We start from the raw sequence: 26,871 nt of genomic DNA, 5'->3' as shown, positions 1-26,871 counted from the left end.
GCTTCCCAGGGAATCTTACCTACCAATTCTCTGAGTTTGTTAAAGTCTGCCTTCTTGAAGTCCATTGTCTTTTTTTCTGCTGTTTTCTCTCCTACTGTTCCTTAAAATCATGAACGCTATCATTTCTTGATCACTTTCACCCAAGCTGCCTTCTACCTTCAAAACCTCAACCAATTCCTCCCTATTTGTCAGAATCAAATCTAGAATAACCTCTCCCCTAGTCACTTTCTCCACCTTCTGTAATAAAATGTTGTCACCAATGGGTTCCAAGAACTTTCTGGTTAATCTGTGCCCTGCTGTATTATTTTCCCAACAGATATCTGGGTAGTTGAAGTCCCCTATCACCACCAAGTCCTGTGCTTTGGATGATTTTGTTAGTTATTTAAAAAAAAGTTTCATCCACCTTTCTGGTTAGGTCTATAGTAGAACCCTATCATGACATCACCCTTGTTTTTTAACCCTTTTATCCTTACCCAGAGACTTTCAACAGGTCTTTCAACTTTCAACTTCTATCCTGACGTCAGTGCAAGTATATACATCTTGATATACTAGAAAACACTACTCCCTTTTTCCTCTGCCTGTTCTTCCTCAACAAGCTGTATCCTTCTATACCAGTATTCCAGTCATGTGAATTATCCCACCAAGTCTCTGTGATGCCAATTATATCATAATTGTGATTATTCATTAGTATATCCAGTTCTTCCTGTTTATTCCCTAGACTGCTGGCATTAGTAAGAAAGATTAGGTCAAGAAAGATTAGATCAAGAAAGATGTTCATTAGATTTAGCCTCCATATTCCTTCTTGTCTCTCCTTTGTCCATGGTGCGATTGCCTATGTTCCCCCCCAGATTCTGACCCTTCCTCCAGGTCTCCATGTTCTGGACTTATCTGTGGCTTTTGTCTCCTGCCCCCATCAAGCCTACTTTAAAACCTGCCTCACTAGGTTAGCCAGTCTCAATCAGAAGATATTGTTTACCTTCTTTCTAAACAGAATAGAATTGTAATTCATAATAGTTAGTTTTAACTATTTACAATAGATTCATAGATACTAAGGTCAGAAGGGACCATTATGATCATCTAGTCTGACCTCCTGCACAACGCAGGCCACAGAGTCTCACCCACCCACTCCTGTGAAAAACCTCTCACCTATGTCTGAGCTATTGAAGTCCTCAAATCGTGGTTTAAAGACTTCAAGGAGCAGAGAATCCTCCAGCAATGTCACAAACTATTTAACTATTTGGTGGCTTTTTACAGGGAACAGGAAAACAATAACCTTCCAGTGTCATACAGATGATAGGCTGAAGTTGAAAAGATTCTGCGCATATTTCATTGTAAGCCACAAGGTGGTAGTAATGTGACTCAGTCACAGCTACTACCAATTCAGCTTGTGAGGAAAAGAGAAAAAACCGAAATCCACTGTAGTAGTAAATATTGTCATTATAATGTGTGTAAAAGTGACACACCAAGCTGTGACACTTTGGGGTTTAACCCAGATCAGCAAGGGGTTGGGTCACTGCCTGCCCTCCAACTCTGGGTGCCTTCAGTGCTATGCTGTTGTGGCTTACAGCCTGGACACCAACAGACAGCCTCACCAGGATGCAGGTATCACCCTGACTTCCACTGCCTAGTTACTTTCCTGAATTTCCCCAGAACTGTCTGCCAGTGTGACAATCTGCTGGGGTTCCCAGAACTGTGAATTACTTTGTTATTCCTTGCAACCTCAGCAAGCAATCATTTTTGCTACTGCTAAACTGTGTGACAACTCCCTGACACACCAGCTTGTCTGTCTTGCCAGCCAACTCTTCAGGGCTCTAACCAGTCCAAACCTTGCTTTGCAAGTAACAAATAGAGAACCCCAACTCACAAGTTTCCAAGAGGCGCCCCTGCAGGGTCCAGCCCTCTCCAGGAGCACTCAAAGAAGTTAGTAATTTCATTGCTCCTATAAAGAGATAATACACTACAGCTCATTAATTTAACGGGAAGTTGACAAACGCTTATTTCAATCACAGGATTGAATTAGTTTGTAGTAAAAGTAAAACAAGTTTATTAAACAAAAAGTCATAGTTTTAAGTGGTACCAAGCATAGGGAATAAAGACAGGGTTACAAGGAAAAAAAACAAGACAAACAAAAAAGTAAAAATACGCTTCTAAGACTAAAGCCTAATTTTAGCAAGCTACAATCTTTGCCTAGGTAGGTTTCTCACCTATATTCAGTTCCAAGAGATTTCTACCCTCCTTAGTTGAAGAACCCAATCATTCTGTGATTTCAAGCGCTCTGATCCCTTGAATCCCTCAAGTGATGGACAACTATGGGGTTCTCTTCCATTTTTTTTATAGTCCAGTAATCCTCTGAAATGTATTCCTTGAAAAGCACACCCAGACAAAGCATCTCTCTCCTGCTGGAGGGGAGACCCCATGCTGTCTTCTCCGCTGCTGGTTAGCTTGATATCTTTGTTTATCTTATATGTAAATTTACTTTCATTGTCTCCGTCTAATGACCAGAATAGTCAGACAAGCAAATATACATTCCTTTGTCTAGGAAGACTGGGCTTATGCTTTGCCTGCCAAACACATTGTAAGAACATAATTCAAGCAAATACTTATAACTCTTTGTACTCACCCTGTACATTAATCTCACAAGAATATTACTGATCAATGAGTAGTTAGTTTTCCAATTATCCAGGTCAGCTTTTGGGTATATCATGATAACAATGTTAGGTGTAGTGAGTTTGTCAGGCCTGACGAGTTGCTGACACAGAGTAGTGAACTACCAATGGGTTTCTGTGTCACACAAGCTAATAAGGAAAGTTGATGAGTTTTTTTAACATAAGATACTATATCAAAACTAATTAAAAAATATGGGGGTGTCCCTCGTTTACTTAGAATATTTTTTCAAGCTCTTAATATGTAGATGGCCTTTGTTCCCACACTTTCAGAAAATCCTTAGGGAAATACTGCCCTTCGCTTCTAAGCATAAATTGTTTCCATCTGAATAAAGAATAAGAAAAAAGAATAATTTCCATTACTAAATGAATCATAGATATTATAAAAGACTTACAAAATCTCATGATCCAGCCATTGAGGAAAATGAAGGACTGTTCCCTATCATAGTTTCCAATGCTCTGTCCAGTTACCAGTGGTTTTAAATAGCAGTGGGATTTCCACTGCTTTCCTACATGTCTAATAGATTTCACATTTACAGAATGTTTCAGATATTTGTCTTACATATCATTTTCTCAGTTTCATCCTATTATTCCTAATTAAAGCTCCATGGATCACCTTCATTACCCTAAACAATTTCCCCCCTTCTTTGTCTTGTACACCTTTCAAATACATAGCAGCTGTTATCATATTCTACCCCATAGTTATCATTTGGCTAAAATCCCATATTTAGTTTACTCAAAAGTCAATTATTCCAGCCCTTTGTAATTTTTGTTGGAAGAAATTTCTCTTCACTGAGATGAATGTTTTATGCTCTAGGAATTATTTTGGGGAAGTCCTATAGTCTGTGCAATACAGGAGGTCAGACTAGATGATCACAGTGGTCCCTTTTGGCCTTAAAATCTATGAATCTATATATGCAATCAGCATTTATTTTGTCTCTTTGCTTTGCATTGGTTTTTTTGCAGTTCCTTAGTAAAAGGTGATGGACTGACAATATTGCAGAAAAAATCCCTCTCTGTTTATGTACAGAACAGGTTCAGCATAGGCAACAACAGTGCAAGTTTCAATGTACGCTTTCCTCCCACCTATGTGCCTCAACTGGGACCCAAAGAAACAACCTCTAAGCAAGAAAATAGATTTTGTGGTTTATTTAGCTCTTGTCCTTGGCTGCTAGTTTGTTTGTCATCTTTACTACAAATAAACTGACCTGGCCCTGCAAGCTTCAGTGCATGGAGCGTCCATTGACATCCATGGGAACGGCGCAGATAGAGCTATGCACCCTTTAAGTTTCATTCAATGGTCATTTTGCCTTCTATGCCCCACTCCTCCTCTCTCCTGTTTCACAAAAATGATAATAGTTCCAGAGCAAAGGTGGCCCAAAGAGTTCTACTAATTGGCCAGCAACCTACCTCACCTTCACTACGGAGAAAACAGACCCCAAAGGCAATGGATGCCGAAACATAATATCCCATCTAGATCCAAGCAGCCAAGCTGCACTGAATAATAACATCTATATTCTCCAAAGGCCTATTGAAGAGTAGAGTGGCAACAATCAGCCCCATTTTATGGACAATAGGCACAGCCTTTGGGCTTCTGTCACACAATGCTAATGTGACACCATTGGTTAGTTCTTTGTAATTTCTGTTCGCCTTCACTTGAATGCAATGTATCTATCACACCTATTGCCCTGGCCAAGCCCCGGCCCTCACACAGGTTTCCACTGGCACTTCTGAGCACAGTGTTGTTCATTCACACATTTTTATCATGAGTCGTATGTAATTTGGCATATTTATGAAAGACCCACGTCTTGAAGTCTCTGATTACATTAAAATCTCTGTTTTCATTTAAGAAAATGGTTGTGAAGAAAAGCTTGAAAACATGAACCCTAAAGTCTCAAAAAGCAGTGGACAAATAAAAACTCAGAATTTATTATTTTTAAACTCTCTTGATTTTTGAGCCAATCTCATAATTTCTGGATTCTGACTTATATTTTTGAATGCTAAGAGTAGACAATATTAAGCATGTAATTATTTTACACCCTAAGCTAAATATTGAGAAGGGAAAGATCTGTTACAACCTCAAAAAACATACTTTTACGCCTGATAACTAAGGCACCAATGATGGTGCGATGACCCGCGATGCAGCTGTGGTCAACTTCAGACTATGTCACATCTCCTTGACAAGTACCCACTGACTTATTTCAGTGGCAGGAGACTGGCTCTCCACCTGAATGATGATGCCATCAAATGGTTGAGCACTCTGCGCATACACTAAGACATACGCCTGAGAAACGGTCACTTGGGAAAGTTGGGTGCACAACTGTGCTCCTAGGCACCTGCTTGTGACTGTTTTGAGTTTTCGCACATGCAACAACTCTTTGTCCATGAGCCAACGAGTGTTCATTCACAAACAAGTGCTTATGCCCATTCAAAAGAGTTTTGCACGTAGCCATTTTGCATTAAGCATACATGGGTTGGGGGTGGTTCGGTGCATACGAAAGCGAAACGCGTTTACACAGGCAAACGGGTTTCCACAAATATTAATGAGCTGGTTTTCCAGGGGGTAAATGAATAGTTGTTCTTAAAGCGCAGGTAGGTGGTTTTTTCACATACCAAGGAGTGCTTGCTACACACGGGGCAGTTTTGACAGTTGGCACAGGTGTGTGACGCCTGAGACTAGTCTTCGGCCTGCTGCCTGTGATAACCACTGAGCCCTCAGGCGCCACATAGAGCAGCAGCAGCAGCGGCGGCGAACAGGTTTCCACCCGCACAGGCACCGTTGACTGCGACAGCGGCTCCAACCTCCACCTGCGCGCGCCCGCGCCCGCACCCTCCCGCCTCTGCTGTGCGCGCGCGCGCGCGCGCCCTCCTCCTGAAGGCGCCGTACGGGATCTCACCAACCCCGAGCGCGAGCGGCGCGGAGAAGGAAACGCTTTATTGGTGGAGCGGTTTAAAGAGAACTGTGACGTCAGGCAGCGTGAGAGCCAGTAGGCGAGCGAGAGGTGGGCGTCGCCGCATAAGGGGGCGGGGGCGAGAAGCCGGTTGGAGGGCGCGCGCGGAGGCTGTTTCCTCACCGGATCATGGTGCGGTTCACCTTGACCATCGTCCGGCAGTGAGTGGCAGGGGGGCGGGGTGAAAGCGAGAGTCCGGGCCCCCCCGCTCTGGCAGTGGCGGAGTCGCCGCCTGCCCCCGTGGAGAAACCTCCCCCCGCCCCCGGGCGGTGCGGCGAGGCGAGGCCGGCTCCGTGCTCCCGGGCCGGGGCCGCTCCCGCCGGCAGGTCCCCGGGCTCCGGCTCGGACCCTGGAGGGGGCGCGTCCTTCCCCTGGCAGGGCGGCTGCACCCACCCGCGCTAGCCTCGATGGAGCGAGGCCCCGCACGCGCTGGAGTCGCGGGGGGCGGGCACGGGCTGCTGGGGGGAGAAGAGGCCCGGGGCAGTCGCGGGGGCCGGAGGGGCCCGGGGCTCTCCTTAGGCCCCGAGTCTGGCTGTGAACCGCCTCCGCCCCTCGCCGCTGCGTCCCGCTGGCCGGTGTCTGGCGGGGCTCGTTGTTGGGCTGCTTGCGGCCCCCTGCGAGAAGGGAACTTCCGGCCTCTTCCCCCCCCCCCCCCGTCTCTCGCCAAAGCTGGGGTGCGGCCCCCGGGCAGGAGGCGACACCGCGTTCGAGTCGGCAAAGCAAGGCGGGGAGTCCCCGGCCTGCCCCAGAGTGGGTGACTTGCTGTGGGGGCGTACACTGGTCCTGTTCCGCGCCTGCAACGTTGCATCTCTCCGCAGGGCGGTGGCAAAACATTGCACCGTGGTTAGGGCAACCTGACCCCTGGTATAGGTGCGGCTGGGACAATGGAAGAATCCCTCTGTTAACCTACCTACAGAAAATCCCCTTCCCACAACGTGCTATGTGTCTGCTCCATAGTGTACTCCTGAGGGAATTCTGTGCCCCAAACTTAAGACTTCTGTGCAGAATATTTTAAAATTCTGTAAATTTTATAATTCTGTAAATTTTGTGTGTCAAAATAACGCTATATAATCACACCGGTTTCAATTATTTTGGTAATTTATTTCAAAATACCTGTCAGCAAGTATGTCTGCGACAATACAGACACACACAAAGTTTCCCCCAGGAGTAGAGAGCTGAAGAAACTCCCTATGATAACCCAGTTCCTGTTTCTCAGCCCCCTTCCCTACAGAGCCCAACCTTGGTGGCCCAGACACTTCCCCCGCTCCCAGCCCAGCCACAGCTTCTCCCAACTCAGACACTCTCACTCTCTACTCCCCCCAGGGGCCAGCTGTGCCCTCACCCCAGACATTCACAGCCCCTTCTCTACAGAGCCCAGGGATCCAGAGGAAGAAACTGCCTGATGCTGGCTCCAGGGCTTGCGCTGGGTTTCCTGTGCAGCGCTGCCTCCTTCCTTCAGGGTGTGCTGGGAAACCCTCCAGTTCCCTCCCCCACACCTTGTCTTCTGTTTGCAAGCTGGGCTCTGCCAGGTATAGCAAGGGGCATCGGACATATCCGCAGCCCCTTTTTGTTGGGGGGGGAGGAAATTCTGCATGCACAACATTAATTTCTGCAAAATTCTGCATTGTGCAGTGGTGCAGAATTCCCACCTGTGCCACTGTAGCACTTGTAGTGTAGAGGTATCCTGAGTCGTAGCTTGCCTAGGCATTAGCTTTGCCTCACTACTGTGAATGGATGTTCCCTCATCCCTTAGTTACTGCTGTGGTCATTGTTAGTATCGTAGTTACCTGTTACAAAGATTCCCAGACATAGTAGCTTTGGATGCATGCTCGGTGTTTAAGATGCCATTGAATTTACCCATTCTTTCCCTCCCCTTTATTTACAGGAAATACACATTTGATAATGTTCAATGAAAATTTTGTACCATCTCAGTGGACTCCTGGAAAGTGCCAGAAACCCAAAATCCATGCTTCTGTGCCCTAAGGGTACCTGACCCTGAATCTTGCAATCTGCTCATATCTTTACATTTCAGCTAATGTCCAAACACTTTGCCCCTTTCTCTCTCCACCACTCTCTGAGGAGGGAATTTAAAATGGTTGATTTCTTGAGAGGAGACTATACAGAATTTCTTTTCTGGCTGTGGATCAAGATGACTTTGAAGTCTCCTTTTGTACTATAAAGTGGTACTTTATTTAATTTCTATTCTCAAGTGATTTCTCTACACTTTATAAACACTGGAGCTTCTTCTTTTGTGGATAAGCTAAATCTTGGAATATTGATTCTTGCTCTTTCTATAGCTGTCACATCCATTATTCAATGAAATGCTCCCAAGGACATGTTACTACTTTCAGTAACGATGTGCTGCAGGGTGGGCAGAAGATCCAAAATGCTAACCTAAATGTGAGTGAGCTAGTAAGGATGTTAGGCCAACTACCCCTGCCTATCGGAAAACTACAACTTTTTGGCTAATTATTTTAGGGACTTTTTGAATCACTTGAGATTCTTATCTTAATATGGTTTGGAGGCAATTTCCATTTCTGGCCTTAACAATTACAGCTCTACTTCAGTCTTTGGTAGGGACAACTATTAACTAATTGAAAGCGTGATATTTCTTGTACTGTTGCTTGTTACGCTTTGTGCAAAGCTCAAATATGGACACGTGCAATACTGAGGTATTTGGGTGGATTCTTACCTTCCCACTGTTAGAGGTGGGATGTGAAAAATTACTTTACAGCTTCTGGTAGTTGTCATATAGTTATTAGGGAGCTTTTTGCATCATACTCATCAGTGAACTGAAGGGAATGTTTTCAAACAGGAATTAATTCAGGGAAGTCCTTTGGCCTTGTTATACAGGAGGATGATCACAGTGATCCTTTCTGGCTTTATAATCTATGACTCTGAAGATAATGACATTTCATCTGTTCACGAGGTATAACTATTAATCCCCATAAAGTCTAAAAATGTTTGAGTGCTAGGGAAGCACAAGACCCAAGGGTAGGATTCTAATTAAACTATATCTTTAGAGAAGCATATAGGTAATTCCCCTCCATCTTTTTTCCTTTCTAAATACCTGGGGAACTGCATTATTTAATAAAGGTGAAGCTTGCACTGTGAGGCACTTAAATCAGAAAATGACAAAATGAACATTTGTTCAAACCCCAATAGAGATCTTTTATTCTCTATAAGGTAACAATATAGCGACATAGCAGTGAAACGATTATCATTGTGCCTCTCTCTTAAACTGTATTCTGAGAGACACCTTTTATCTCCTAGTTGAGACTTGTTCTTAAAATTAATTTACGGCTAGAGCATCTGTCCCCAAACTTTGCCCAGTTGAAGATGACATTGGCAACTTGCTGGGGTCTGAGAGCTATGTCTAAATGCCATAAAATTGAACATATTGTATATATGTCACATCTCTTTTATTAAGTCTTGAACTTTAACAAATATAGCAGGCATTTAAAAGAAAGCTTCATATAATAATGGACCCTTCCACCTACACAAACTTAGGTGCAGTTATTAGCTAACCCCTAAACTCCAGGCCAAAAGTAAGAAAAAATACATGCATTAAGGACAGAATGCCTGTTTAAAGATGTTACCTTCTCTAGCACTTTGGCTAAAGTTTGCAGAAGTTTTAGCAACTTTGACATCATTTTTCTGGAGTTTTTTCCTTTACAAACTACTCTGATTGAATCAAATGTACATTGTTTTATAATTCTAAAGAGTTTTGGTTTTGAACTTTTCCTGATAACTTCTATTTTATTAAAAACTTAAAACTTAACAAAAGTTACTACAGAAGGGACTGAAATGCAGACGTCTGCCTTTCTCTATTTACAGCATATCAAGAATAAAATGTTGTGATACAGAAAGATGACATGCCGTGGTTTCAAATAACATTCACGAGATGTAGTAGTTTAACCTATTAACTGTTTTGGAATAAAACCTAACATAATTCTTTGTTATAACAAATTTTGTGACACATCTGTGGTAACATTCTGGGAAATACTTGTTGAAAATTTTGCATCTGGTAAATGCAAAACATTTGAAATTATTCTTCTGTATTTTAGTAACCCATTAAGATAAAGACTGATTATATCAATGATTTTTGATGTTGCATAATGGGCACTGTTGCATGTGAGGCTAGTTAAGGCTATTTATAGACCAGCTGGGTTGGTCATAAGACCTACCTCTTGCCAAAAATACTCTGACTTGGCAGTGGTAGAGAGTTCATTTAGTAATAAGATAGCACTGTGGAAACAAGCACTGACATCATTGACTTCTTCAAAATATATAGCCTTAGCTTTTTCTTGCAGTCACAGTGGATCTCTGTGAAAAGACTTCTGTGTAATATGAATAGTGTACTGTCTAGTGTGGGCATGTGTGTGGAGAAATCAAAATCAAATTTCACCTCCATACCCCTGATTCAGATGTTAAAAGGCTATTTTCAAACAAAATATTTGTAAATATTGGGGGGAAAGTAATCTTTGTTTACTTTGCATAATACAGTTTTATGCTTGCACAATGCAACCCCAAATGTGGATTTTATTTATTTTCCTCTGGTTTGAATTATTCCTGTTTTTCCTTTAAAAATCTAAATCCACTGATTTAGTGATCCAGCTGCAGTCTTCCCTTTTTGGTCAGTAGGAAAATACATCAGATTGAAACCACGGTTCTCTTTAGAAAATTTGAAATATTATGGTGGGATTTTCAAAAGTACTCTGCATTGGCCTGACTTTGCTTCCATGAACTTCAATGGGAACAGATTTAGGCTGATTCTGAGCATTTTTGAAAATCCCATCCTCACTGTCTACTTGGCAGTCTTATTGTATGTGCTGTTGTGGGAAGTTCTTGCTGTCTTGTAGTGTTGACCATATTTTATTAGAATGATTGTCTTGTGAATCAGATGCCCTCCTTTTTAGAATCACATAAACTCTGAGGCAATTACAGCAGTTGTTTTATGTGGAAAGTATTTATGTGTAATTTATTGAGGAGAAATAGCCAGCCTTATGTGTGACCAGCCATCTGTCCAGATCATTTTGAGAACCTCTGTTATAGCATTGACAATAAATAGTTCTTTGTTTGGAAAATCAGCATTTTCGTTGGCCGTAATCCTGCGAATGGTAAGGCATGTCATTTTACTCATGTGATAGGTCCATTGAAGTCAATACAGTATGCTTAAGTGTTATTGTCTGGATGATGGGGGGGCTTTATTTGTACCTTTGAATAAAGTCAGCTTTATATTACAATGATTCAAACTTCTGCTTCCATCTCTTTTATTTTAAAAACCGTCCAGAGATCTCAGTAAAAATGTAGAAATAGGAGAATGGAAAGACTTAATCTGTCCCTCTGCCAAAACAAGATTACCCATAAAATACTCAAAAGCATTGTCCAGTATATTTAAGTGGTCAAAGCAAGGTTCCTTCTGCTCCACTATCAGGAAAGTGTTGTTGATGGTATTTTGGGCCTCGGAATAAGAGCATCCACACATTTGCTTCAAATTCGCACCCTACCTTATTCTGGATTAATTTTCATGTGTAGATAAACCCTTTTATTTTCCTTTCTATTTCTTTAATTCTGTTTATGTCCCTCTACCTTTTGTACCCCTAAATTATTTTCCTTCTTTGGATTTCATACTTTCAGATTTATTGTTATGTTTTGTATGGGCTCACTTTCAAAGCATAGGTGTCTGATGAAAAAAGTGGAGTGGTGTGCATTTTCCATAAATGACTATCTTAGGATGATAAGGTTTTAATAGATAACTAAATAGTGCTGAGTTAACTATGAAATTAAGCAACTACATTTACCTTGATTCCAAAGAAGCTTTTTCTTAATGAGCACTGAAGGAGTAATTGGAACTAATTATTTTAAAAAGCTTCTGAAGTGTTACTGTGAGAGCTTTAAGCACATCTTACTGAAAAAAGATATTGTACTTATAGCAATATGGTCCCCTTATAGTACTGAGCTGATGAGTTGTTTACTTCTGGTATCTAAATGTTTTTAAATTTTGACTGACTATTTTTAGACAAGGTTGTTCTTCTTTGTCTGAAATATTTCTGTCTTTCAGTGGAGAAACAAGATACAACAAAGACAAGATACTTCAAGGTTAGTGTCAAGCCTGCTATGACCATTAGGTTGTTAGAGATTAAATAATTACATATACCTATGCAAGAGGGCAGCCTATGGTTAACTGAAATGTTACCAATATCAGGATGGATAAAAATGGATGACTTAAAAAAAATTAAATATTTAAATTAAGTACACGTTTCTTTAAAAAAATAAACCTATTTAAAATTAAATTTGAAATTATGATCTATATTAAGGCCTAAGCATAACTTAAATAATTTTAATATATACTAAATTTAAAAAAAAAGTACAAGCAGTATATGTTTGAAGCCCAAGTTTTAAAGGAAGTCAGACCACCGAACTAGTGGAAGTAACTGTCTAAGCATCTGTAACAGTAGTAGTCTCTGTTGCAGGTGCAGTGAGAATATTTTCTTTTCAGTGTATTTAGTTCAGTTCAGTTACTTACTGGTTCCTTCAAAGCTGAGAAGCTGATTGGGAGTTGAAAAAGCAGAAAAGCTTGTTTTCCTCTCCCAGACTGAATAAAAATGAGGTGAGAGAGGATGAGCTCTACTTGTTCTGAAGTTTTAAAGATCATGGTGATCATAAACAATCAGTTCAATTCACAAACAACTGATAATACATCCTTTGTTTAATAAAATCATTTAGTTTCAAATGCAAAACATGTTTTGATCAACTTATTTTAATATGTATCCAGCACATTTAAGGTGGTTTAACTAAAACAAAAAGCTATTTTCATGCATTTTTAATTGAATTCCAATTTGCACCCAAATGCAGGTTGAGGCAAATCATGAGTTAAAAAAGAATTAATCATCTAGTAAATGTCATTCACCATTTTGCAGCATAATAAAATGAATGTAAAAATTAAATTTATTTTAAGGCATATAATTACTTAAATAAATGTGTATAGATGCATTGTATCCTCCTGGTTAGCAAAAAAGTACTAAACTTAGGTGTCTGTATCAGGCTAATTTTTTTAAACAGTTTCTGGAGATATGACTATACTGTTCATCAGAAAGTTGAGAGGAGAGAGAGCATTGTTTTGCTTATATTAAAAATTCTTATGGCTGTTTGCTGAGAAGCTCTCTTGCCTCCATGCTTTGCACAAGGGCTTGAAATTTGGTAAGGGAATTGAATTTGTGCTCGGGATGTGCCTTTTTGCCAAAGTTGGGAGGATTGTTTTCTTTCCCATGGCAACACCAAGTTATGAGCTTTTTTGAAAAAAATCAGTTTGCACGTGCTCAGAGAGTTGTTAGCTTGGCAGCTAAATTCTTTGAAGATTCTAACTGTACCGAGCATGCTGCAGCCCAGGGCTGCATTGGCTGAGTAAGGCTCCCTGTAGTTGCTTCTTCTGACTGCTGTGGTGCCAGGCACTGAGAGCAGGAAAACTCTTGTGCTGGATGCTTCACCTGTAGGCATTCAGGCACAGTGAAGGAGGAAGCAGCCTGATTGGAATGCAGAAGCAACTAGATCCAGACAGTGCAAGGGATGTGTTGGTGGAGAGAGTAGATTGAGGTAAGAAGCCTGGGAGCGGGAGAGGAGAAGCGACTGACATTCTGAGAAGGGGGGTGGGCAGGAGCAGTTAGGAAGACTGGGATTAATTGATCAAGGAGAGAAACTTGGATGAGGAGGGTGGTGAGAACTGGGAGCTGGGGTGGAGAAGACTGGGACTAGGACATGGAGTTTAGAGGGAGAGACTGGGAGTAGGATGAGGAGCCCAGAGGGGTGAATACTGGGACTGGCTCGGCAAGGAACTGCAGGGTTGGGGATGTTGAATAAAGGTTGTGTAGTGACAGAGGCTGTTGTCTGTAGGACCCCTGCCTTGTTTGTTGCACAAGGTGGAAGGTGTATAGTGAATGAGGAGGACAATTGCAGAAAGAGAAAGGATGGTCTTACGGCTAAGGCAGTTGCATGCTGCCCTGGAGAAGTGGATCCTGTCCCTGGTCAGAGTTCTTACATGATGCTAGATAAGTCACCTAAACGAAACTTTTCAGCAGTGGCCACTAACTTTGTTTCTGGCTATCTGAATGCACAACCTGAGACCCTGAGGTCTGATTTTTAGGAATGTTGAGCATTCACAGCTGCAACTGAATTCAATGGAAGTGGTGCTTTGAGCTTACAAAGAACTATATAATGGTAACAACTCTGAAAAACAGGCCCTAGGCATCTTAAATTGGACACCCAAAATTAGTGAATACTTTTGATCTTAATCTCTGTGCTTCAGCTCCACATCTGTAAAATGGGGATATAATACACTGTTGCCTCACAGGAGCGTTGTGAAAATAAACTGTTTGTGAAGCACTCAGATATGATCATTGTAGAAAAACCCATGAGGAAATGAATAATTTTATATTCAGAGAAGGGTTTGAACAGTGTACAGTAAACGTTGCATGGAACTACATGTTGACCAATGAGTATAAAACAAGCTATTCTATAGCTGCTTAGTAAGTGAGCATTGTTTATTCTGTGCACTCTGAGGAAGGGGTTTGGTGGAAAAAAATAGTATGTGATCATGTAATTATTCTATCATAATGCATGCAAATAAGGGGGGCTGAACTAAGCTTGTGCAGGCAACCTTAATTCTGGCATTTCTTAACTTCTGAATGTTTTACTTTGCAACTGTGAAGTTCTTGTAACATGTGGTATATAATATAATAATTCATCACGCTCATGTTCTTAGTAAGAACTTTATCTTAAGTTGCTCACAAAAATTTGCTGTTGAGATTACTTTCATAGATATTTGATGGAAAAGAAACAGTGTACCAGCTGAGGCACTATCTAATAGCACGTTGATTGTCTCCAGCCACATCTGTCAGTTGATTTTTAGACTACCTCTTTTTACTGTTCACTAGTTTGAAATTGTATACTGTATATTACCACTTTGTTGTTTAGTCCCCTTCCCACATGCAACTAAAGAGAATCTTTTAATATTTAAAACCTACAGCGGTGGCCATAACTAGGTTTTGCAGGATTCACTTTAAATCGATAGAGGTTGGTAAACATCCGTTTCAGCTGACACTGAAATTGATAGGAAAAAATTCCATTGGTAGTAGTTGGGGTGAGTGCATCTTCTCCTCCATATCTTGTGCCTACAGGAATCTGGTGTCACTGGCCTTGCTGCAGTCCTGCTGTCACAGGAGCAAGAGAGCGGGATCATGACAGCAGGGTTGCAGAGGGCTCCCTGCACTGTGGCAGAACCAGTGACACTGATCCCTGTAGGCACAAGGTGTGGGGAAGGCTGTGGTACTGGCGGGGCAGAGCAGAGACCCCTGGCCAGGGCTTTGAGGAGGAGGAAGAGCCCTTGGCTGTGGGGAAGGCCATCCTGCTGCTGAATGGCTCAGTCCTTGGGCAGGAGCCATTCTGCAGTGGTCTCCCCCTCATACTCCGGGGCTGGGGGAGGGGGGGTTCTGCTGCACCAGGCCAGGACCACAGTCTCCCCCTTGTAGGGATCTGGCATCACTGGCCATGTGGGGAGCCCTTTGCAGCTCCACTGTCATGGCCCCACTCGCTCACCAGCCGGGAGTGCAGGAGCTATCCCTGGACAGGAACCATTCAGCAGTTAGGTGGTCTCTCCTTCAGCCAGGGTCTTGTCCTCCTCCTTGCAGCCCTGGTTGGGGGTGGGGTGGGGGTCTGCTCTGTTGGGCCAAGTCTGCAGTCACCTTCACACCTTACACCCTGATGTCTTGGGCCTCTCAGCTGCACAGAGAGTCCCCTGCAGCCCCACTGTCAGCACCATCCTGTCCCTGTCCTACTCCCACTTAACTTACTGCAACTGTAAAAATCAAAATTAACAATCAGAAAATATTAAATAAAAATTGATAATTATCAAAATTGCAAAGAAATGAAAATCATAAGCTCTCACTTGGCCAGATACAGGTATACAGATATTTAGAAACCAAATTGCAATCTCTTGGGGTCCTGTTGCCTGTGTTGCCACTGAAGGCATAGAGGATGAAATCTTGGTGGATTTCTTTTGTGTGAGAACCAGCTCTGTAGCATTGTTCTCCACTTATTCTGATCTGACAGAAAAGACACATACCCCGGCCTCTCGACCCCAAATGCCATTTTCAGGTAAGAATGTGGCCCAGGGGAGAAGGAGATGAGACTTGGGGTTGCTGGGAAGGCCACTCCCCATAGCATTATAAATTCCCCCCTTAGATCATTCTGGTCATCTTAACACACTTATTGGCTACCTTCTTCAGATATGGAACCTCCTCTTACTCCTGCTCTTCTCCAAGGGGGATTTCCGGTGTCAGAAAGAGTGGAAGTCAGTAGGGGAAGTATAATGTATTTGCAGAATACATAAAGGAAAACAACTTTGAATAATCTTTTTTAATGGTGTGGAGGTGGGGGGATCAAACTATCTTGGCTTTGTCTCGAACATTCTGGCCTAAATTTTTAAAAATAGCTACTGATTATGGATGCCAAGGGACTCAAATTCACTAGTCACTCTTGAAAAATCAAGCTTCTGCATACATGTTTTTTACTTTGATATATGTAAGCTAACTTTTTTGTTTTGTAATTTAAATACTGTACCAATAATCACCAATAATCATTCAGTGTGTTCCTAGAGTTATTACTTTTGTTCTTTCCCATTTAGTTTGCATGATGATTGAATTCTGAGTTTCACAGTAAAGGGAAATGGGGCAGGGATTGTTTTCATGTTTGCATGGCACTCCGATCCTGACAGGATTCGCTGAATCCTACTGCATTACATATAATTAATCATAAATTAATTAAAATTCAGATGTTAAATTGTCTGGGAAAATTTTATTTTTCAGGACAAGGTGTGGATGAGCCCCTTTCTGCAACTGGTTTCAGACAAGCAGATGCTGCTGGTATATTTCTTAGTAATGTAAAGTTTACTCATGTCTTCTCAAGTGACCTCCTTCGAGCAAAGCAGGCAAGTACTTTTTCAGGCAATTGAAAGTAAATCTAAATCTCAGTACTTTGTGGGGCTGGGGCAAAATAATGCAGTGGCAATTTTGAAGGAGGGGGTAAGTTTGGAACTAAAATGTTTTATGTAGAAGGTGAGCTCTTCTCCAAAGAATGAAGGAAGCTTAAAAGAAACCACTGAGTTAACATACATCAGCCATGACTTGCATCTTCAGTGAACACTGTACATTAGGGGTCATGGTTATTTTTTCAATATACATAACCATGGAATGCTGCTACATAAGTTCCTCTCAGGTAGTGGTGATAGGAGCTCAAGAGAATCTGGCTGTGATGATGGTGGATGTTCAAGGAAAATCTGTTTATAAGAAGATCAACAGCTGACATTGCCAGTAGTAACCCATTATGTTTTTAATTAACTGAGAGAGACCATAAGCAAAAAGTTCAGGGGCAATGGCTGCCACTATGTAGGAACTTCTAAGATCTTTTTTAATTAATTCTAAAAATATGCTAAGAAGTGGTTTAGGTTTAAAAACTACATCAGTTTTTTAGCTTAGTAGTGACACTTCCATCTTTACTAAATATGGTTAATAGAGGATATTCAACACAGTAACAAAATGGTGAAAGAGGAGAGGTCAGAAGCATAAAACAGAAGGGTAAAAAATAAACAGTACCTAAATAATTTGAAGGTATTAAGACAGTAGGACCCAACAAAATTAATTTTTTAACTCTCTAAAGGATTTAGTAGAAATAGTATCCATAGCGCCCTGCACAGATACAAAATTTATATCCACAGATATAAGTTGGTATCCACAGAGCTGCAGGGCTGTACCAGGAATCTCAGCGGCAAAAGCAGCAGCACATCGGGCCGCTGCTCCCAGGAGCCAGCACCCCGCATTGCCAGCTGTCCCTGATCATGCTAGTGTGTGCAAGCAGCTCGCGTGCTCCTGGTTAGGAGACTCAGACCACTGCATGGAAGGGACTGCTGTCTGGGAGCATGCGAGCTGCTTGTACACATTAACTTGACGAGGGACAGCTGCCGGTGAGCCTGGTGTCTGCGAGTGAGCGGGGCTGGGGGCGAGACTGCAGAGTGGTACAGCCATGCCGGAGGAGCTGCCAGCGCAGGCTGCTGGCTCCTGGGAGCAGTGGCCTGACATGCTGCTGCTTTCACCTCTGTGGTTCCCGGTAGAGCCCTTAGAGCTCTGTGGATACCGATTTATATCCATGGATACTTGCGTCCGCGGACATAAATTTAGTGTCTCTGCAGGACTCTAAGTATCCAAACCATTGCCAGGTATCTTTGAGAACTTGTGGAGAATGGACTGAATTCCCAAGTGACTGGTAATAGGCTAACATGCATTAGTGCCTATTTAAGGAGAAAGAGAAGGGGGGGACCTTGTTAGTCTAACAAGCTTAACTTTAATACCTGGTTGCTTCACAAGACAATATTTGTGCTCTTAGTGGAAAATAAAAATTGTAGATCCCACAAGTTAATCAGAAACATAACATTAAACCAACTTAACTATTTTCTTTGATAGCAAATAAAGGAAATTGAATGGTTGTAGTATAGCTTAACTTTATTAACTTGTATGATCTTGTTGCACATTAATAGGACCCTACCAAATTCATGGCCATGAAAAAAAATGCAATCATGTAATTAAAGACGGTATCATAATGCAGATGCACAGGCAGCCATAATTCTGGCATTTTTTAACTTCTGAGTGCTTAACTTTGCAATCTTAATATATTGGTTATGTCATGTATAATGTTTACTTTCCTTGGTACATCACAACTTAGTATGATAAGCAACTCCTGCTGTGTGGCAGAACCTGTCTACATCACTTAACCACCTCCTTCCTAACAATTAATTACTATTTTTTTCCCCTGAGGAACCTTTTAACATCCAAAAATGGTATTTTTATATGACTTTGTACATTTATTTTTTCAGACTGCATCCACAATTATAGGAAAGAATAAGTTTTGCAAAGATATTGTAATACAGTATGATGCAAGACTGCGAGAGAGGGTAAGTGCCAAGTTACTAGTTCGTGTCTTTAAATTGAATAATTTGTAAATGTAACTTACCACTTATGATACAAATATTTTAAATTTCTCTTTTATCTGAATGCTTAGGTAGCTTGGTAATTCATCCTTTGTAATTATGAAAGTTGCAATTCTGCCATTAGGTATACGGAGGCTTTCATTTGCTTCAGTGCTTTCTGCATTCATACTAGGCAGAATTTGACTTTAACTCTAACTTATATAATCACCTGCAGACTCTCTTACTTACCCAATTAATCTTTTTTTTTTTTGTCTACACAAATGCATAATTGTACCTCTTGTATGAGTTTAACTATAACTTGAACAGAATAAACTGAGTCTGAGGCATGTTTTAACCTAAGTTATGGCTGTTACAACGTTAACAGGAAGTGTACTCAAGTTGTTATAGTACTGGTACTTTCAGCTTAATTTTAAATGAAAGGAGACACTACCAAAAAAAAAAAAAAAAGATAGCAAACTGCCAAAGGTAACCCTGTTAAAAGAAGGAAAAAGCTGTAGCATTTCCTCACTTCCCCCTCTCTTTCTTCTTCCTTGAAGAATCAGGAAGGCTTTTGTTCCCTAGAAGATGGCTGCAATGCAGTCATGTTCCGGAGGCTGCATTCTTCAGATATACAATATACATACCAGTTGTTCCGGTGATAAGTCCTACTGGAGGGAAGGGAATGAGAGGAAGGAGGAAATTAAGCCTTTTTTTTAAAGGGCTTTGTAAAGTGTCTTCCTTTTCAGAAGTTTCAGAACCCTGATTTCTTTGCTTTTGTGAATTCTTTCATGGACAATTTTGAGCCTTTCTGCTTCGGCTGAAGGGGGTAAGATATTGAGGTACCTTTTGTTGCTAGCAAACAACTTCAATTCTGAGTACGGGAATAAATTAGAGAAGAGCTGTTATAGTAAGTAATGGAGATTTGCTTGTTCACTGTATGGATATTGAAATCACTGTAGTGATTATGTAAGTAGAGTGCAGGGATTTGTATAACTGAGGGAGGGATTATACATTTGTGCATTTTCTTAACTGTATAGCATCCCCTGCCTGTTTTCTCAAAATAGTAAGCATTACTACAGCAATTTCACCATCATGATGCCTAGTAACATAGAAGTAAACCTGTCGTTCACTTGAATATATTATCTGTTCTCACATACTGTGATGTAGTGTGGGGATGTGGTGGTGTTGCCTTCCACCTTTGGGGTGGATGAATTGATTCCTGTGTTGTTTGTACAGTCCTTTGGGATGAAAGATGCTCTATAAATATAAGGTGTATAATACAATATGTATTGTGAACTGAATGTCTATATGCAACATCTGATACAGATGATAAAGATTACTTTTACAATGTGACGTTTGGTCTGTTTCACTGTGAAACAAGGGGGTATGTGCTTGGGATTCTATCTGCATTTTCTGCTGTGAATTTAGCATTTGAGGCTTTTATAATCTCAGCCAACTCATTATAATTAATACATGGTTACAAATTCTTAGGGTCAGAGAACTAAAAATATATATTAAAGTACTTTTTTTTTTCCAATCTTAAGAAAAAAACGAACCCAAACTAACCTGTCCATAGCTGTGAAATATAGCCTTTTTTTGGATGCTCCAAGAGTATTTTTAACAGCTAGAGTGCTCATATTGAACAAAATCCCAATGACCAGTTTTCTGAATTGATTTTTATTCTGTCAATTATGGGAGAGATTTCAAAGGCATAAGAGGACAGTTGGGTGACCATTTGTACTTTTGAAAATGTCCCTGCATGTTGAGTATCACTTAGCTACAGCAGAATCCCAATGCTTTCTATTTGGACTTTGAAGGTTTATATTACAAACAGGTGATGACATAGGTCATTGTAACCTTTACATTATAACACTACATTGTAACCTTTACAGTATAACATTACATAGGTCATTATAACCTTTATTGGGATTTTGTGACCAAGAATGATAGAAAAATTCTGGCACATAGACCAAGAACAGCCCAAGATAAATTTCAGGTAGATGCTAATGTTTCAAATGTTGGCTCTTTCATTAAATTAGAAATGCGTGATTACTTTAAAATGACTTATTTGGAGAAACTAACACTAAATGAAATAGCACAAATACAGACCTCTTCAGACATTTGGTATGGAGTGAGAGTGCTGTTCAACCTGTTGCCTATATTAAAAGGGAAACAGGAACAGAATCTTTAAATGAAGTTTGAGTTTGAATTTGTATGACTGAATTTTTCTTAATGTTTAGTAAATCCTTTTCTGTAAATGGTCTTTTCTAGAAATATGGGATTGCTGAAGGAAGGCCATTGAGTGACCTAAAGGCAATGGCAAAGGCTGCTGGAGAGCAATGTCCTTCGTTTACACCATCTGGAGGAGAAACACTAGATGAGGTATGGTATTACCACTTGTTTGTTCAGGCCCCATTTTCCATGTTACCTTACACATTTCCTTTATACTAGTGCTGACACCTCTGTATTTTTAATGAAAGAATGCTGCTATTACTCCTGGGTGGAATTCTCTGCTACTGCGCAGGTGCAGAATTTATGTGCCCTGCAGATTTCTTTGCTTCCCCGCAGAAAAATGGCTTTCTGATGAAGAAGCCTCAGGAGCAGTCATGCGACCCTCCCCAGCAGTATGTTTTGGGTGCCCAGGGCAGCCAGCAGAGAGGTAAATCACTGTGGGGCAGGAGGTGGGACTGGGGAAGACCCTGCATTGCATCCGGGGCCGAGTCAGACCCACCTCCAGATTTCTTCCCTGGCTACAGGAAGCTCTTCAAACTCCTCCCCATCTCCCCCCTGCTCCCTGCACCCATCACTCCTCAGGTATCCCTGTTTAGGAAGCTGCTCCCCCATCTGTCCTACCCTGGTACATCCAGACCTCTTCATACCCAGACCCTCCCGCCAAGCCTCACCGTCCTGCACTCAGACCCCCTCAATGAGCACCACAACCCCAACGAGCCACCCGCACCCAGATCCCCACCCCACTGAGACCCAACTAGTTGCACCTGGATCCCCACCCACTGAGACACACTCCCCTCTGCCCCCCTGCTGAGCCCCAAGCACCTTCACCTGAATCCCCTTCAGAGTCCCATTACCATTGCTCCCAGAACCCCACAACAAGCCCCTGTGCATCCAGATCCACTCTGCACCCGGATTCCCCACTGAACTGCCTGCATACCTGGATCACCCCACACTAAGCGCCTCCACATTTGGATCCTGCCTTGCTGAGCCTGCCTCCCACACCTGGTGCATCTGGCATGGAGGGGTAGGGCACTGGGGTGTTTCTGGGGCAGGTCCAGTCCTTGTATTGTGTCAGGGTTGGATGCAGCTTCACCGCAGAGTCCATGACCCCAGGGGGGGATGGGCATGGGAAGTTGTACTGTGCTCACCCACCTCTGTGCAGCCAGTGTCCTGTGCTCCTCAATTAAATTAGAAATGCATGATTACTTTAAAATGACTTATTTGGAGAAACTAACACTAAATGAAATAGCACAAATACAGACCTCTTCAGACATTTGGTGTGGAGTGAGAGTGCTGTTCAACCTGTTGCAGCCTCCACATTTATTTGACAAATAAAATTTGCGGAATTTTAAAATATTGTGCACAAATTTTAATTCTTTTGGCGCAGAATGCCCTCAGGAGTAAATTTTTCTATTGCAGGCATAGCTCAACCAGAGGTGTCTTTTGTCAGTTCCCTTTTACTAGAATGGATTTAAATACTGTCTTTCTATTCTCCTTTAGTCTTGATATGTTTATTTGGAATCATCATGCTGATAGCTGTCAGTTGGCTACATTTGAATTTAAAAAGCTTTGTGTCCCAAGTGATCGGTACAGAAACCTGTTGAGCTCAAAATTGACTTTGTGTTTGGTACCTTTAGTGTGTATGCACTGCGGCTGGGTTTGTGTTTTTGTTTTCTACCCTATTTGATGGGGGGGCTACATCATCCTGAAATCATCATCCAACTTGAAACAACTAGACCTGATGGCAGTGGCAACTGATTTGGGTTTTTTCCCCTAAATCTAAAATTAGCCCATGGATAGCTGTATGATAAATCAGTCTATTATCTTAATGAAAATGAGAAATTATCTTCACCGTCAACCTCCTTGGATTTAGAGGGCTGAGAACTAATAATCATCTCCATGTTTAGTACTTTGACCTGCTACTGTAACTGCCATGTGGAAGCTCGTTTACCTTTGTCTGATACAGCTACTTAAGTTTTCTAGTCAGTCTTTGTGGGTTACGTAACTTATATGTGTTGTAAAACAATTGATAGTGAAATTATAAAGCCATTAAAAAGCAACCAGTAAATTCACTGGACAGAGTTATTACAGTCATCACAAATATATTCTTTTTTCCTAACACTTTTTTTAGGTAAGGGCACGTGCAAAGAGTTTCTTTGAATTTCTGTGTCAACTTTCTATTGAAGAAGAGTGTCAGAAAGAACAAGCTGTTCTGGGTATGGCAGGCAATGGCTTGGAAACATTGGAAGGAAAACCAGTTTTCCCTTTGAGAAACCACTGCTGTGGACTTGAACTTAATTCTGATACTGACAAAGATACAAAAATGTTAAATCCCAATATATTGGTGGTGAGTCATGGGGCATACATGAGAAACTGGTTTGGTTATTTTGTTTTGGATCTAAAGTGCACTTTACCATCAGCTTTAAAAAAGTCTCAGTTATCTTCTGTGAGCCCTAATACTGGAGTGAGTCACTTCATTATAAACCTTGGAAATGGAGATGTGATTAAACCTGAAATCAGTTGTATTTGTCTTAATCGAGATGATCATTTAGCAGATGTGAATACTGAAAATGTGTAGCTCAAACAATTAAAATGTTAGCAATATTAAATGTATTGTATAGCATTTTTAGTCTTTTAAGTTATTTAAGCATGAGAAATAATTTATTTTAAAAAATACTCTTAATTAGCAAAGAAGTCTTGACTAAGTTCATGTTATATTTGGAAAATTGGTCTTAATAGTTAATTGGGTTGACTTGAATTCATTTATTGGCACTGTATTGCAAGATTCTGAAGAATTGTAATAACCTGTTTTACAATAATATACACAGTATAAGATGACCTTAGTGCTTGATAGTAATTCAGTATTGTAAAAATTATACTAAAACATATTCTTTATGAACAGGAACTTAAAGATATTACTATTCAGGACTCCTGGATATCTGTTGCTATAGTGTTTTTTATATCTTTTTACCATTCTATCAAAAATGTTATGGATATCATCAGCTGTTTTTCAAAAAATATTACATGACAAAAAGTTTAGAAATACTGTAACTAAGGAAGTTAATTTTTTCTCCAACCTACTGTGCTATAACTTTATATATGTAAGTTGTTTTTTATAAATGTAAATGTGTTCCTATTTTAATGTAATAGTATAACCTAGTAGAGGGAGCATTGTCTAGTGGGAAGAGCATGGAAGAGTAGGTGTTTGGGGAAGACCTGGCCCTGCCACTGACTAGCTGTGAGACCCTGGGCAAGTCTCTTAATCTCTCCATGTCTGTTTTCCCATCTGTAAAAATGCAGTGTTGATTGTTTAAAACAGTTATTAGGGTGAGGAGCGCTAACTTGCGCATAGCCAAAGTTATGGCCTCTGTCCTGAAAAGGAATTCTTGCACATGGAACATTGTGTCCAGCTAGAGTCCCAATGGTTTAAATGGGACTCTCATGAGTGGTTACGTTTGCAGGGTCTAGGCTGCTGTAAGCACTCACTGAGTGCTTATGGTTACTGGTAATACTGTATGTTCTTCCACCTTTTGGGGTGTCTTTATTATTCACATGTATGAGTGCACATGTAATGACTCTGTATATGTTGTAGTAAAACTATGCTCGCAATTTGCATATCTTAAAAGATTGTAAATAAAACCATTAAAGCCCTATGTGTAGAATTTTTGGATTTTCAGCATGCCATGTGTCATCCCCAAGGTTTATTTTTGATACAGGATTTGTGCTTAGCCTTGTAGAATAAGTATCTTCTTATATGGAACTATTAGAGGGTGGTCTCTCAGATTGACTGTACAACTGACAGACAGAGCTACTTTCTAACATGTTAGTCAAGTTGTCTTTTAAAGGGGCCTTGTATATGTCAAAGTGCTTTACTGATTAACACCTAAGCATTAACATAGAATTTTGTTTAATGTTGCAATATTTAAAATTGAAGCTGCTTACAACTTTAACTTTTTGGGCTGAAAATTTCAAAGGTGGGGGTCTGGCTCAGTCTAATCTTTTTTAAAGTTTCATCTAAACTAGATGCAGCCATTTCAACAAATGAAATTAAAGGAAAATACATTGTTTTGCCCATATCTTTTCTAATTCTTACAACCACTTCATTGACGTTCTCGTGCACCCATGCTTTTGAAGCAGAGACTTGAACCTTTATGGATGGAGAAGGTTACCCTGGTGTAAGGGATGTCTCTTGCTGTCCCTATGAAAACCCTCCCGAATTTGGCTAAGTTATAACTTCTGTGGGGGGGAAATAGTAATTTGCACATGCTAAGTAATAAGTTTGTTAGAGGCTGGCAACTAAATTCTCCAAAGATTCTGTGCGCACTGAGTGTGTTTCATCCCCACAGAGCTCCCCTGGGCAGACCAGACAGCCATGTGTCATCCCCACAAAGCGACTGAGAATTCTCCATCCCAGGGATGCTGGGGATGAGCAGGGCTCTCTGCTTTAGCTTCTACTGGCTGTTAAGGGCTGCTGTGGTAATGAGCATGGGGATGGTCTCTTCTGTGCTTTCAGTGGTGCTCCTTGTGGTACCCAGGCTGCATTGAGAAAGAAATAACTTCCCTCTTCCAGTCAGGCTACGGACTGGGATAGAACCAAATGGGGTGGAAGACTCAGACTAAAGGGGATAAGGGTGGAAGGGAACATGAGCAGAAAGGTCTTTAACCACAAGAGTGCAATCTCTTCCAAAACCTGGAATTGAACCCAGGATTCTGGAGTGTGAACATTCCTTTCCTGTCTAGCAAATAGCTGTGAAACCCATTGACAAAAATCTCTTCCCAGGCTAGTGTTGATCTGCATAGAGGATATAAGGGCCTACTACTGCTACATTACTCAACTGGTAGAAGTCTGTTCTGTGGGCTAGAACACTTCCAGATGACCTAGCTGAGCTGTCAGTATGATTCCACATGGACATTTTTTTCAGTTTACTTTATTAAAAACTTAAATTACATTTTTAAAAAATCCATCTTAAAAACACATTGATACAAAGACAATTACTCAAAAATAGGTAATCCAGACTCAAACTTGTCTGTGGTGGTGATCATCTTTACTGGTAGCCAAATATCAAGAGAATTTCCTTCTTGTTGGTGCTTTAAATAGGTTGAGCTTTTCCATATCCTATATTTTGTCAGCCACCAGTTGACAGCAGGTCTATTTTATTTTCTTCCAGCATGTTATGTTGTGTTGTGTTGTGTTTTGGATGCCACAAGTAACTGAGTTATCAGTTTGCCACTTCTTACAGGTAAGGTTTTATCAAATGGAAGTCCCAAGTAGAAACCAGTTGTATCCCACAAGTCATTGTAACCTTTGTTGAACATAGTCTCCCATCACAGTGTTGGGAAATGAGACTCAGTGGGTCGAGCAGAGAATGGAATCAGATGAGCCAGCAATGGGAAGTGTGTGTGTAGGGAGGTAAGTCTGATGAGGAACTAGGGTGCGGGGGAGGAATTGGGACCAGTTCAGCAAAGAGACTGGGGACAAAGTTTGTGGATGGGGTGGCATTTGAAATAGCTGGGCAAGGGGACTGGGACTAGAAGCAGGACTGGGGGAAAGTGTCCTGGTGAGAGGAATGAGACTGGGTCAAGAAGCCAATGCTGGGGAAGAAACGGGACTGTAGCAAGGGTAGGTTGGAGCAGATTGGGTCAAGCTTGAGAGGGAGTGGGCAGAAGGATCTGTGCACATTAGAGCACACTTTCTTGGAAGGGAACTCAAGATTTGAGTCTCCTCATTCTTCTGCTATCAGCAAATGTCTGTGAAACCCACTGGTGAAGTGTCCCATCCTCCACATAGAGGATAACAACCTACTACTAAACCTTCTACTGCTACCAGTTACTCCATTAGCTCAAGTGGCAGGGGTTTGTGTGGTGTATCTAAAGATTCGTTGAGTGAACATAAGAATGGCCATACTGGGTCAGACCAAAGGTCCATCCAGCCCAGTATCCTGTCTGCTGACAGTAGCCAATGCCAGGTAGTGAACCAACAGGTGGTGATCAAGTGATCTCTCTCTTGCCA

At 41.3% G+C, this 26,871-nt stretch overlaps 1 protein-coding gene across 2 annotated transcripts; it reads left to right on the top strand.

The window, feature by feature from the left end:
* Nucleotides 1-5,653: 5,653 nt before the first annotated feature.
* On the top strand, nucleotides 5,654-24,523 carry TIGAR (TP53 induced glycolysis regulatory phosphatase). Of its 2 annotated transcripts, none has more exons than XM_037913477.2 (6): nucleotides 5,654-5,775; nucleotides 11,679-11,716; nucleotides 16,477-16,598; nucleotides 18,537-18,614; nucleotides 20,901-21,011; nucleotides 22,993-24,523. In XM_037913477.2, exons 1-6 carry the CDS (start codon nucleotides 5,744-5,746, stop codon nucleotides 23,437-23,439), a joined length of 828 nt encoding a protein of 275 aa, XP_037769405.1. In that variant the 5' UTR covers nucleotides 5,654-5,743; the 3' UTR covers nucleotides 23,440-24,523. The 2 variants fall into 2 exon arrangements, with proteins under 2 accessions (XP_037769405.1, XP_043383890.1); XM_043527955.1 differs by lacking the exon at nucleotides 5,654-5,775 and adding an exon at nucleotides 5,878-6,320.
* The last annotated feature ends 2,348 nt before the right edge of the window (nucleotides 24,524-26,871 follow it).

Source organism: Chelonia mydas, chromosome 1 (genome assembly GCF_015237465.2).
Source record: "Chelonia mydas isolate rCheMyd1 chromosome 1, rCheMyd1.pri.v2, whole genome shotgun sequence".
NCBI lineage: Eukaryota > Metazoa > Chordata > Testudines > Cheloniidae > Chelonia > Chelonia mydas.
Note: the sequence above shows the minus strand (reverse complement) of the source record. Positions and strands in the feature narration are given on the sequence as shown.

Coding starts and splice junctions, on each gene's coding strand:
- TIGAR (XM_043527955.1), top strand. CDS start 6,022: ATGGAGCGAGGCCCCGCACGCGCTGGAGTCGCGGGGGGCGGGCACGGG. Junction 16,599..18,536: donor ACCTCCTTCGAGCAAAGCAG/GCAAGTACTTTT, acceptor TTATTTTTTCAG/ACTGCATCCACAATTATAGG. Junction 21,012..22,992: donor GAGGAGAAACACTAGATGAG/GTATGGTATTAC, acceptor CACTTTTTTTAG/GTAAGGGCACGTGCAAAGAG.